The sequence below is a fragment of the Colossoma macropomum genome, unplaced genomic scaffold (genome assembly GCF_904425465.1).
Source record: "Colossoma macropomum unplaced genomic scaffold, Colossoma_macropomum, whole genome shotgun sequence".
Classification (NCBI taxonomy): Eukaryota; Metazoa; Chordata; class Actinopteri; order Characiformes; family Serrasalmidae; genus Colossoma; species Colossoma macropomum.
The window spans coordinates 13,751,296-13,765,782 of record NW_023494805.1 but is presented as its reverse complement, the minus strand read 5'-3'; the positions used below and the strand labels follow the sequence as shown (position 1 = coordinate 13,765,782).

The 14,487-nt window shown below is 37.3% G+C and overlaps 1 protein-coding gene across 4 annotated transcripts in view; it reads right to left on the bottom strand.

Annotated features, from left to right (window-relative positions):
* LOC118826616 (serine/threonine-protein phosphatase 2B catalytic subunit alpha isoform) overlaps nt 1-14,487 on the bottom strand; it is a 93,700-nt gene that overhangs the window by 25,684 nt on the left and 53,529 nt on the right. For all 4 annotated transcript variants that reach the window (XM_036597635.1, XM_036597637.1, XM_036597636.1 and 1 more), the window contains exons 3-6: nt 3,418-3,542; nt 2,429-2,540; nt 1,855-2,000; nt 528-667 (exon numbers count right to left, since the gene is read on the bottom strand). In XM_036597635.1, coding sequence (XP_036453528.1) covers nt 528-667; nt 1,855-2,000; nt 2,429-2,540; nt 3,418-3,542 — 523 coding nt within the window. The remainder of the gene's footprint in view (nt 1-527; nt 668-1,854; nt 2,001-2,428; nt 2,541-3,417; nt 3,543-14,487) is intronic.

The window sequence follows — 14,487 nt, the reverse complement described above, 5'->3', positions numbered from 1 at the left end:
TTCAGACCTCTAAAGATATCTGAAGATAGTTTGGGGGTTAGTGCTGGGGATGTTCAGATAAAACTACTGTCTTGCATCAGTGCATCTCTATAATTCTGTGGAGAGCAGAGCTGTCATAATTGATTGATTACACTCGATTACTCAATTAAAATAAAATCGATTCAAAACTATCTTCTTGACAAATCATCACTTAATACATGTAAATGTTGCTAAACAGTGTTTTTACAATTTTTTTAATGAAGTCTTTTTAAGGGCCCTCTGGTTTATCTTTATCCAGTAAATTATTTTGTAGTTTTTGAAAGGCTTTGAATGGTTTGTTACTGTTCGGGTAATTTCATATTTTCTGCAAAAACTCTTAATGCTCATCTACTTTTGTAATCAACAGTGACAGCGGTAAAATAGAGTATAGGAATTTGTAAGTCCTGTAAAGTAAAAAATGAGGAAGGGGAATGTGAAAGAGAGCACTGACACTGTTGTTGAGTTTATGTCTCTGTAAGTGTTGTGTTTTTAAGCATATTTTTAGGCACCTGTAGAAGTAGGAGCAACCTCGCACTGTGTTGTGTGTGAAGTGTTCTTGGGTCTTCTCGTTGCCAAAGTCTTCCAGCGGGTCTGACCACAGGAGGTCACACATTGGTCCGTACGCAGGAGGCTCCTTGAATCTGTCTAACTGGAGATGGTAAACACATGCTCAACATATAGGTGCCTTAGATTTGAAGGTAGACAACAATAAAGTCAGTCAAGTTCATCCACTTTGTAGCCCAAATGCTGCAGTGAAACTTTTTCACAGTAAATTTGCACTGTCACAGTCAAAGCAGTCTTCATAAACCCAGTTATTATTAGCTCCACAATGAGTTGTGGATTGTGCAACACAGACACAGTAAACAACAGTATAGACCACATTGCCACATCTGTGATCATTCTATTCACTAGCTGAAAATGACTGAAACACTCTCCCACCCCTTTCTGTAAATTCCATTTCATTATTGCCATCTCCCCATTTGGGTAATGGCCTAGAATTTGAGGCTAGATTCAAAGGAACATAAATAAACCATACATATCATAAAATAACCACGCTTCAATCGATCAAAATCATTCCGTAGACAATGAATATATAGTTATGAGCTTGGTAAAGAACTCATCAATCCTTGTGATCACAGCCTTGATAGCGGTGACATTTTGTCCAAAATGCCTCATCTAATTCTACCTCTAAATGAGTTTGCACTTTCTACTTGGCGGAAATGGAGAACTCCAAACCATTTTGCTGCCTCAAATCTGGCCAAAACCATTTATAAGTGAGGCATATGACAATGGTCTTTACAAATGGTCCATTCAATTAGAGGGGTGGAGAGTATGACTGTAGCATCCGGGAGCCTTTTATTGAAGGTGAGGAAATTGCAGAGGCCCATTCTTAAGTGTTTTAAATCTGGTTATTTGCTCTGTATTTGCACTGGATCTTCTCCACAGACCGAAGAAGAGGGAAAAGCCATCTAGGCTTAATGACAGACTGCTGGTTCAAAGGAAATTGTTGAAGGAAATTGAAAAGTCTCTGTTTCAGTTAGTCTTAAAAAGCATAAATGGAATGGAATAACGAGGGAAGCTTTCTGCATATTCATGAAATGTATCCGGCACAGCAAAAGTACATTAGCATATATGAATATTCACTTCTCATTTTGGGGGGAAAAAATATGTGTTGGGTGTTAGACTACATTATGTATCTATTATCATACTGCCATTTAGGACCTTTGAACCAGGTGTTATTCATTAACACATTTACTGTAATCAACATTAAGTGGTCTGACTATTAAGCTAAATCCCAGGAATGAGCTTAAAAGCTGTTGGGTGGGGCATACATACTTTTCTGATGTCATCAAGGTTTGTGATTTCAGGGGACAGTCCTCCGTGAACGCATAGAAACTGCTGGTTCATGAGTGCGGCCAGGGGGAGGCAGTCAAAGGCGTCCATACATGCATCATACACCCGCTCAGAGTACTTAATTCTACCTGTCAGGGATGGAAAAGAAGGCCAAGTTGAAACAGCAGGGAGGAAAGACACCAGTTAGCCAAAGCAAACATCGAAACGCACTAACACACTGGTCCTATGTGCTAGCCAGAAGCAGCGAGTCTCAAAAGGCTATCCAAACACGTCCAATAAACAGAGAAAGAAACAGTTTGAATCCGACAGGTGATTTTTTGTGACGTTCACCTCAGTCCAAAAGCAATTGGTCTGACAAGTATAAACATCAAAGAGAGCAAGTATAACTTAATGCTGAACAGGAAGCACTTTAAGTTCTCAATGAAGACCTGAAGGAAAGAGGTGGTGGTCTGTGACCAGAATAGCCCTGTTTGTTTTTATTTCTCAATGCCAGTTTACATTGGAAAGTATACCTGTTGAAGTAAAATATAGATGCTGCATTGGCAGGTGTACTTACATTCCTGTTTAAAGGTGAAATACTCTGTTAAATGTCTACATTCGTGGTTCCCGCGCAGCAAAAACAGTGTTTTGGGGTAAAGGATTTTTAAGGCCCATAAGTACAGCACACACTGAAAAAGAGAACAAAAACACAAATTCAGAAATGTGATGTAATTGATGTAAAAGCTTCAAACACACTGAACGTTTCTTTGTTTGCGTAGAAAAGCATCATCAAGAGAAAAGACATTTATACTTTCTATAGCTCCTCCAAAATCATCCAAACATTAAAGCAAATATAAACAAAGCCATGTTGTTCATTTAGCTGATAAATGGCAATCTGCTGATAGAAATCAAAAGCTATAACAACCATGGATGCATATAGTGATTTATGCATTTTTCATAACCTCCTACCAAAAGGTCTCCTCCAAGTACATTTGTTTGTGCACTGTAGCTCATCAACAGAACATGAACTTCGCTTTGCATTAAGTAAAACAGTTCAATTTACTACCAAAACTCCTAGCTTAAGAAAAAAATTAAAAATGTGTTGAACTGTCCTCCATATCATCATTGCTATCTGGGTCAATAGAAATCCTAAAACACATCTGTCACCATGAATTAAGCTACTGTAATTACTGCTAAATAGCTTGTTTCGGCCTTGTTGGAGCATTTGTTGTAAAAAAGGGCATATAAACGTGTAACAGTATTTGTTGAAAATAAAAACTGAAACACGCGGATTAAATAAAGGATATATCTAACTGAATAAAATACAGTTATTGACGTAAGTCTGTTTTCTGTCAGAATTTTCGTCTGTAAGTTACATTACAGGCCGTCGTGGCCATTTTGGGGAACTCAGAGCAGAGGCTGTAAGGGAAGTAAGGGAAATTTTAAATATTTACAATATTATGTAGTAATTTTTTTACTTTTATCAGCAAATCATATACTGGCTGCTAATATATTGTGCATCCCTAATTGTTTTGCATCTTCGGAAAAAACGCCAAACAAACTTACTTCAATACTGAAATATCCTCTGTCCACATAATCGCCCAGGAAAAGGTAGCGTGTGCTGGCTGGTGACCCTCCGACCTCAAACAGCTTCATCAAGTCAAAGAATTGCCCATGGATGTCTCCACAAACTAGAACAAAAAAATGTGCATGAGCTTGTGCAGGAAAGAAACATGCCCAAGAAAATGGAGAATTTCATTACAGACATTTATTAAATTGCAGTTTTTTTCAGTGACATGATCTCATTACAGTCATGTTCAACATGACCATCCTCTTCATCCCCAACAAACTAATCAGTTGAATTAGAAAACAAAGTGCATGCAAACGAGTGACACCTGTAAGTCCCTATTAATACATCTTTCAGAGATACACTGTTCGCCGTTCACAATGGAGCACATTTCCATACAGGGCTGATGTCAGGGCTTTGAAGTGACACAGTTATAGAAAGCTTTCCCTCCATCTTGTTGCCAACCAACAGTGCTTAAGGCTTTTCAAATAAAGTGTGTCACCTGGCCTCTTGTTTAATGAATAATAAATGCATCAGTGCCATGGTTTGAAATGCACCTTTGTACAATAAACAATGCGTACTAGCCCTGAGCTAAGCCTCAATTTCATAGAGCACAGAGCAGAGTGATACAGTTATTGAGATGACCTTGTATAGTAATAGTGTAAAGGGTGTTCAGTTGTTTTGTCATGTAATAAACTGAGAGAACGTGCTGCCTGAAGGGATCCAGGTTTCAGCTCCAGAGCAGTTTTCTAACATCTCTGCTCAAACCACACCATGAGACAACCCGTGCGGACGAAGAAATGTCAACAGTGTGCTGGCTGGTGACCCTCCGACGTCAAACAGCTTTACCCAGTCTGATATTATTGTATAATGGTATGGTGCAAACCAGATATAAATTCAATAATTTCAATACATTTTTCTGTTCTACCTTCTATAAATTCTGTTGTAAGTCTGAAAGAGAAACTGTTGAGTTTAAAAGAAACTGCTGGCTTCCACACCTACCAACTACCCACCAAATTCTGTTGTAAGTCTAAAAGTTTCAAACTATCCTAAAGTGATGTATTTTCTGCTCAAAAGAAGGAAAAAAGCAGAACACATATTAAACAGAATGTTACACAGAAGCCTCAACACCTAAATATCAAATTTGTTAGTATTTAGTCTGCTTTTATTACAGCTTCCATTCTTTTAGGGAGCTTGCGTTCAGTTTCTCAAAGAAAACTGCGGGGATGTTTCCTTTTATTATTATTTTGTGCTTCTCATGATCCAAGTAACCCTAAACACATTCTGTGATGTTGAGGTCTGGACTCTGAGGTGCCCAGTCCATTGTTCTGAGAACAGTTTCAGAACCATAGCATTGAGCTGTCTTTTCACAGTGGAATGATAGACAGAAACACCTGATACCTGAGTAGAGCTTGATTTTCTCCTATCACACAAAGATGAAAGCTTTAAGTACAGTTTCTCTGATAGTGACAGCTTAACGTAACTTTTAATACATTTTTAACTACAGTTTTTTAATTTGACCTTCCTCTTATTCAAATGGATTATCTTATATCTCATCAGAAACATCTAATGATGTATGAATTATTAATTTGTACGTAACTGCCATTTTGCACTGTACGTTTTGAGACAGAAATTTTGGACAAAAAGTCCTGTTTATTAAAACAGTATGGTATATAAAGTCTATATTTCATCCATCATAACCTCACTAAGATGTCTGGACCAACACTGCTTCACTCTGCACCAGGATGGAATCTGAACGGTTGTTGTAAACTGTTGTAAACAGCTGTACACAGGCTTTAAATGATCAGAGTTAAAATGCTTACACATTTTGAAAGCTTTTAACCCTCTGATATGCAAGACTAAACTTCAAAAATGGTTCCTGCAGTGTGAGTTTTTAGAGGTTTTGGCTCAGAACACTGAGAGCCTCGGGAAGTTGTGATTTCAAGGTGCCAGACGGCTGTAATACATTTGTAATCCAAGTACAATATATTATTTTTTGTCATAATTGTAAAGCATCTTGGCATAGCTAGATAAAAATAGTCAAACGCTACAGTTATGACATTACTGGAATGTTCAGCTGCAAAGGTTTCAACGGCTTGTATTTGTGACAGCAAGCGGTAGGGATGACTTTTGAACTGTCACGTATTTGTCATGGTATGCCTGAGAAGGTTAACATCCCTACTGTGAACTACCCAAAGGTACAGTCAAGTCTATTTAAAAAAGAAAAATTATATACTATGCCCCTTTGAATGCCTCTAATGGAAAGGGCGGTTATGGGAGAGAATGTGTAATACAATGACATTTAACACAGGCAGTCAAGTCATACGTAATCACCTTTCTCTACACCTTTCAAAAGGTTAGAATTTCTAGGCAAAGCGACCTTTTGTGTGCACATGTCTCAAAGCAAACTCTACATCCCTATACAAAAACACATTAATGACCTCACTGAATCCAGTAACAAAGAAAATCCTCAGTGAGACCCAAAAAGGATTTGCAAAGTCTGTTGCTAAGCTCTGATGATTTGTCAGCCAGAAATAAAGAAGACCATAATTAGGCTGAAAAACCAGAACAAATAAATCTGAGAAATAGCCAAAACATTAGCCATGCCAAATTCCTCTTAGATCACTGAGAAGCCAGAAGAAAGGCACTGGTGAGCTCAGCAACTGTCATCGTTTACAATGACTATCCCTTCAGCTTACTGAGACTGGAGTGAGCACTATGGCAGTATGTTATCATTATGGTGATACGACAGGTGACTACACTTTTCTGAGTATGCTGTGGGTACTGTCAGCACTTCTACAACACTGAACAACTGCACATAAAAAAAGATCAATTTAGTGCTATTATAAAGAGCCTGTAAACAACAGTGTATAATACCTGCATAGCAATAAGTAACTGACTAGATCAGCCCATTACGCCCTTCTTATTTTTATCAACTGTTTGCGTTTTATCTCCTGGTCCTTTTCAAGTAGTTTATTTTTTGCAAACTACTATCATTTTACTGGTACATTTTAGGAAAGCACTAAAATTTTAACCCCCAAAAATTTTTGGCCAAAAAATGAAAGTGCCATTTTAACCTGAATGCATCAGTACATAACTAGTCTATTCCAAAAACACCAATACGTATGATGCTCTTAAGTCATACTGTTCAGCCTTAATATGAGATGTGAAAAATACATGAACAATGAACAAAACTATCTATAATTTGGTACAATATCACAAAGATATGAATGACAACTAATGTACAAATGATGTTTTTCAGAAGACCAATCTGTAATCTCATGTAAAGATACAGTATTGTGCAAAAGTCACAGTCCACCCCTCCTGTCAAAGTCCTTCCTCTCATAATAGCTATTAAGTACAAGTTATTCAAAGTAGAAAAAAAAAGTAGAAAAAAGTAGAAAACATAAATTTAAACAAAAATTTCACAGAATTCTCAACAACTAAATATTATATTAAGTTTGTCAGGGCCTTTCTTCTGTAGTGTGCCCACCCTTTGCCTTTATTATAGTTTACATTCTTATCTGCAGTAATTTAGAAGTTCAGTGATGTTGAGGACTGGTCAGTCCACTGTTCTGAGAATACCAGCAGCTTCTTCATTTAATTTGCAATTTTTTTTTCTTTTTTTGTCAGTTTCCTTTTCTCAGTGTCATAAGAGCTACATGTTGAGTTGTTTTGTCACAGTGGAAGGATAGACAGAAACACTTGTGGATGTTTTCAGATCTGAAGTACGAGTGGATCTTCTCTCTCACAGATAAAAGCTGTAAATACTATCTGATGGAGACAGTTTTGGTGGTCTACCAGGTATTGCATTCTAGTTTTGAAATCTCCTGTTTTTTCTTTTACTTTAAGACAGTTTCTCTTGAGATTACATATATGAAACGTGGTCTCTGAGTTTTGTACAGACATGTTTAACTATTATAACCATAATTGGAAGACATCGTGTTTATTCCCACTCCAAAACTGCTGAGCCAGTTAACTTGGGTTTAAACATGTTCGAGGCTTAATGTCAACGCATTCCTACATGCTAGTTTCATTTGCAAGCTTGGAAACCGCTGATGGAAAGCACATTCTCTGAAAATGAACGTGCTCTACTTTAAAAGCAAGTGCACACAATAAGACGGCTGACATAACGTTCTTGTAGGTGCACGCTGAGACGCACATTTCCATGGTTACGGTGAATTGCAGGCTCTGTTACAGTATCAATTTGAAATGCAAATGCTATCTGGAAAACAGTCCTTCCGATCCATACAGACTATCAATATTTTTGTCAATGTTTCTGTCAAACGTGTCTGCAACAAATGACACGATCTTGAGTCGCCTTTACGCGACTCTAATCTCACAGCCCCATCTCGGCTGATTTCACTGGTGGTGATGTTTACACCGCTTTGTTTGTCTGTCAATCTGGCAACCACATTAGTCATATCCCCCTTTATTCCTTATTCATGGAATCAGAATGAATTCTATAAAGGCTTCCTCTATTACAGCTAGTGTGCTGTTTGCTCAGGCTTATTAAGTTATGATTCATCCTCAGGGTTTCTTGCATTTAAACTACTTTGTGAAACAGAAGTCTGTTGAAGGCTAAGGCTGGTGTCTTGGCAATTCATTATAGTTATCAGACCATTATACTAAAGCCCAAAGCATTACAGATAAGCAAAATCCTTTTATTTTACATTTTTGTATTTCTTTAGCACCATGAAGGACCCAAAGAATTTTGAAATCAGTCGTTTATCAATTACAATGCTTTTTGTCCACAGGATACCAGTGCAGTTTAGTTTAGTGCTTTCATTGTTCTAACACATTTGAGTCAACACAACAGCTAATTATCATGTCCTTGATCATCAATTAGATCAGGCATGTTAAATGAGGACAAATACCTTACCAAGTTAGTACAACAACCTCAACAAAGGATGCTAAATACTGAAGCTACACAGCAAACACGCTCTGCTCCAGACCACAGTGACCAGTGAGGCTTCCCCACCTCATGTTGCTCTTTGTTTTCAAAAAATATCAATTCTGCAAAAACCAAATTCACTCAAAAATCAATCACACAACTGACAGAGAACATTCTGCACTGTTTTAGCAGATACACTAATTAAGAGCAAATATCCTGAGAAAATGTTCCCTCTAAGTTTCCCTCTGGTTTTCTAAGAAAAGTGTAAGAGAGAGACTGACAGAGAGAGAGGGAGAGAAAGAAATAAAGAAAGAAAGAAAGAACGAAAGAGAGAGCGAAAGAGAGACGGACTAAGACTGAGTAAACTGATAGAGACTGACAAACAGAGAGGAAAGAGAGAAAGACTGAGAGACTCACTGACAGAGACAGAGAGACAGATATGCAAAGAGAGAGAGAAAGAGAGAGAGAGAGATGCAAAGAGAGACAGAGAGAGCAATAGGGAGAGAGAGAGAGAGCAAGCAAGCAAGAGAGCAACTATCCTACCGACCGCCCAATATTGATAGACAGACCAAGACAGCGAGACAGAGAAAAAGAAAGAGAGAGACTGACAGAGAGAGTAAGACAGACTGAGAGACAGAGAGAAAGAGACTCATTGACAGAGAGAGAGTAAGACAGACCAACTGACCGAGAAAAAGAGAGAGAAGCACTAAAACAGAACGACTGACAGAGAAAGACAGAGAGACACACAAAGAGAGATAGAGAGAGAAAAGGAATCAGCAGGATCACATATGCTGCCATTCAGGATGACTTATGCTGCCTTTTGGATACAAATTGGTTTCTTGGCAATGATTTACAAACTTTGATCTGTAGATGTATTTATCAGCACGTGTGTCTATGTATGTATGTGTGTGTGTGTGTGTGTGTGTGTGTGTGTGTGTGTGTGTGTGTGTGTGTGTGACGGAGAGCACAGTATAGTCAAAATGTCTTTTAAAACCATCCAATTAGCATCTGTTAGAGGGACTGTGGTGGGAAGCAATTAAGCTGAGCTCTGAGTCTCTGGAGACAGACACACACACACACACACACACACACACACACACACAAACACCAGTGAATCTGCTTTCTTCAGATGTGCTCTAGACTTACACTTTAGAGAAAGGCTCTTAAAAGGCTGAGCATTTATAAGCAGTGTTATTCTGTGCATGCTGGCATGTATGTATCACCTTGATTGTTGGTTCAGTTCAGTTCAGTGATGCATCAGTTTACAGCTCTGTTGTTTATCAACAGTGAGCTACATATCTATTTGAACATAAAGGACATTCTAATAGTCACCTCACATCTCTATACGAGCAGGGTCGCAACAACACACACATTTCCTGAAACCATATGTTAGACCTGGGAAATATGACAAATTTATAGTCATGATAAATTACATCACAATGTGTGACAAGATGCTTTTCTGAGTATATCGTGGATGTAAAACCACCTTCCAACAGCTTATTTAATTAATTATTAGCTGTGTTTAATTGGATGTAAAGTAGTTTAGCATGTGAAATGTTGAATACAAATAAATGGACAAACATAACAGACAGTTATTATTAGTATTTTTTAAAATGTTGTACTACTGTGTTCCAACTTACCAGAGGTCAGAAAAAAATCAATACTGACACATCGTGAAAACTTCTTGAAGCATTGCCATATCACCCAGCTCTACCATCTGTGTGGTTTCAGATCCATTTTCTATACAGAAGTAAAAACTAAACGACCACATTTATTTTGCTTTTTATCAATTTGTTTCTTTGTTTTTACCAAAGTCCCACCAAACACAGTTTTACTGTCCAGTGAAAGCATAATTAACACAAATATGTAAATTTCTTATAATTTAAATATACACTAATTGCATCGAAGAGTGAATGCATGAACAAAATAAAATGATCACCTGCCTCGTTTCTCAGCCAACAACAATCAGACCTACAGCTACCATCACCATGGAAACCTCACTTATTAATATTGAAACAACCCAGCGATGACCAGCTCTGCGTTCACTCTACTGCAACCATTCATGGACATATGGAGAAAGTTTTGTTCTGACAGCAGCTACATAGTAATTGCGACACCAATATGACAAGAGCACACTGAGCAATATGGTTAAAAATGTAATGATATTTTTCAGCCCTTGTGGCAATAAACGGTATGTATCTCTACATTTATTTATTCTCTCTAAAAAGGCTCAAAAGGGGGATTTTTCGCCCCAAAAATGAAAAAATAAATAGCTTTTTCTAAATGCAATCAGATTTTGAGAGTAAAGAAACTTTTGGCAAACAGGCTCAAAACATATATTGCAGTAACTTAAATGCAGTAAAGAAAAACTATTTAGAGATATCAAGGTTAGTTTTCCACTGAAATCAATTTTTTTTCCACTAAATAAAAACAAAAAAGAATAATTTACAATCACGCTGCACATCTTGCTTTTTGAGTTTTTGTTTTTTATTCACTCTCTTTTCTCTAACCCTGGGCACAAACATTTTAGCAGACCCTCTTTCTGAGAGGGGTTTAACATGGTAGACAAACGCAGTGTTAGGTCTTGGTTGTATTCCTGTCTGAATGGGGAATCGAATGCTCCTCACTTGTGTGCAGGTTACCCACTATAACTTTATACTATATTATGTGCACAATCTAGAGATGAGGAGTGATTGCTGCAGACAAATAAAAAAAATTGAGTCATGATCATAATATTCAACACCTTGGCCAGCCCACACATTGGCGAATCAATAATGTGACCTAGTTAATAACTAACCTCAAAATGAATTTGTCCTAAATGAATTCCAAAACCCATCAAAAACCCAAAGAAACTCTGCTTTAAACGTGATTCATCAGCATTGTCACAGCACAGTAAGATGATTGGTTAGAGAGTTCATCTGTATATTGCAGCTTTCTGTGATACTAGTATTGCAGCTAATATATCGTCCAGACCCAGATTTCAAAGATTAGTTTAAAATATATTCAATATTTTTCCTGTTATCGGGAAAGAAAAAAATAGCATCGTGCCATCTCTAGTCAATGTTTCACTTCAGAAAGACTCACTACTGAGCAAGAGAGCTTATGCACAGGGTGAGTGAAGCTGTTCCGATGTAGAGCAACGATAAATGGATAACAGAGCATCATCGCTGGAAACAGAGGGAGAAAACATCAGCATTTAAAAGCCTGTTACAGACAACAGGAGAGAATAAGCACACTCAGAGATTCTGTGAATGTGTGGGAGAAAGCACTTTTTAATAGCAATACTGTAGTCAAATTATAATCGTATGAGCTTAGTGCTGCCTGCACTAACACTACCAATCCCCATAGTTACCTTTGATTCATGCAATTTAAAATTATAAGAGGATAAACAGGAATAGAGTTACTGAAAGCAAAACCCCTCGTGGTATGCAGCATTATGAAATTACCCTGAACTTGACCTGTTAGTGTAAGTGTACAGAAATCAATAAACATACAGGGAATGGGTGATGGGCAGGGTAGGAAAATTTAAAGGGGCAATTCTTGCCCTTATTGTCTGGAATTTAGCAGCATTTAGGGTCATTTTTACCCCAAATTGCCTCTTCCAACACATTTGACATTTTCGCTACCCATAAAAGCATAAATAGGTCTGCTTCAGTTTAGCTTTGTTTTAGGTGATAGCAGGGGGAGATCAGAGATTTTGAGTTGTTATTTGTAGCTGAAACCTATTATGTGCGTTATACTTTCTTTTTGCCATATCGACTACTATGCGCACCCTTAACAAAATGACAAGAAATTATGTGAAAGACTGAAGACTGTGATACTCACCAATTTAAAAATCTGTTAGTGTTCTAAAAGTCATGTAGTGTATGCCCAGCTTTAATCACTAACTGCTTTCCGACTAGCAATTTAATGTGTGCTGTGTGTCTTGACCAATCACAGATGATCCACAAATGAATTTCTGTGGGTGTCTTGATCATTCAAGACATTCATATGATCCAACAAATGTGAATTATTTTGATAACAATGCAGGTTGATCTTTAATCGCGTAAAGGATTCATTTTATGGGTTCACATTTATGGTTTTAGTTAATCTAATTAAGGCCTACTGCATTTGCAAAAAAAAAAGGCAATTTGTCCATATCTGGCAGGCCTGCTGTATACTATACATAAATAGCATTGCTGTCATAACAAAACCCCAGCCTTACAGGAGAAGGATCTAATATTTTTCCTTTAAAAAAAAAAAAATCACTAATGTATAAAATTAGATATTTTTAACTGAAGTGCTTCATTTAAGTCATCTAAAAATCCAAAAAGCTACCTATCATGCTCCAACTACTCAAACACTACAGGAAAAACTACATAGCTAACATTATGTCACATCACACATAGCGAGTGTGCTATTTCAAGACAGATTTGTTACAGGATTGGATCACATTTATTCTTCTATCCATCAGATACTGATATGCCATCTGTAATGGGAATGTAACAAGATTTTATTTTTTGGATTGTGTCTATTGGTCCCATTCATCATACAATTTTCACAAAATGTAAAACGTAGCTGATGTTTTCAAATGGTGTAAAAATAAACTTGAAAAATATGAAGAGGTGCTTCACCAGTCCTGTTCGGCCCTGATCACGAAACAGTGTCCTATAAAACAACATTATTCTAATCACCAACTACTTACTCACTAGTGATTTAATCTCAACAACAGAAAACATACAATTTAAGCAAGTGTTGTTCAATTTACAGAACTGAAATGGCATTATTGTGTTTAGCATTAATCATTGCTCTTGTACTTGTGTTTTAAGGGTCAGACATGTTGACTGTGGGGGCTTTTTTGTCTTTTGCCCTTGGTTATTTCTGACACTCACCTATATAGGACACATTCAAACATGCACAGTTAAACAAAAACGCCACTAAAAAGGCTAACACATCACACACACACTCTCTCTCTCACACAAACACACTGTGAGGGAGTCACGATCAGAGGCTGTATGAGCTGTGTGTGTGTGGGAGTACAGTGTGTGGAGTGTGAGGGAGCTTGTTGGCCCGGTGCTGCGCTGCAGTGGTGGAGTGATCTCTGCGACTGCACACCTATCAGCGGGCTACTGTGTGGGCGAAGCACATTACACAACTCCACTCGCTAGCCTACACAGGGCCACTGCAGGGCGGGTGGTATACACACATACAGACACACACACACACACACACACACACACACACACACACACACACACACACACAGAGTAATGTATGCATAAAGAAACACAAATGGAAGTACACGTCTAGCTCCACTGTGTACTGGAGCTGCATAATATATTATTTTTTCATTATTTGAAATATTAGTATTCACAGTACTGATATCGTAGATATCTGCAGTCTGTCTCCCACAAGATACATTCTTTTTAACTGTGTGTTGCTGTGAGACATTAAAGACATTTTCACAATACAAAATATGTATCACGATGTTTTGACACGGATTTAAAAACTGCCATCAAAAACTCTGGGTACCATGGTTTGCATTCAACATTTCACACACTGCACTGCACTAAATCTATTTTTTTAATGAAACATGCAGTTGGTCAGTGTTCTTAAAGTATGGACGATATCCAAGATATGCTCGCAAAAGCACACTGTTTATCACGATAACAAAATGTATCTTGTGATGATAAAATATTGTCATATTGGCTACCTCTAGGTGGTATAGCAGTAATAAGGTATATCATTTTATTTAAAAATAAAGAAGATATTTAAAAATTATGGCAGTGCCAAATTTATGCTTTATGTCTATCTAGTAAAATGCTAAATAAACACATTCTGGTCATTTTAATTTAACCTGGATGAATCAGTCTGCAAGATTTGCCTGAAAACAGTTCCAGAGATAGAAACACATCCAACATGCATTCCTATCTAAAAATTAAGCACCCTCTAATTGCATCACAGATGAATTTTTTTGTGGGCTAAATGAACACATGAAACACACTTATACTAATACACATTAAATTCTCTTTAACAAGCCAATCTGGTGTTTTACATTCTTAAATTGAAAATAAGGAACCTATTTAAAAACATGTAATTAAAAAAAAGCTTACACCCCAAAAGAAAGAGGCTATGTAGCACAATGAGTCATGCATAACTGTGCTACTAAATTTTAGTAAAGGTGTAGGAAATACAG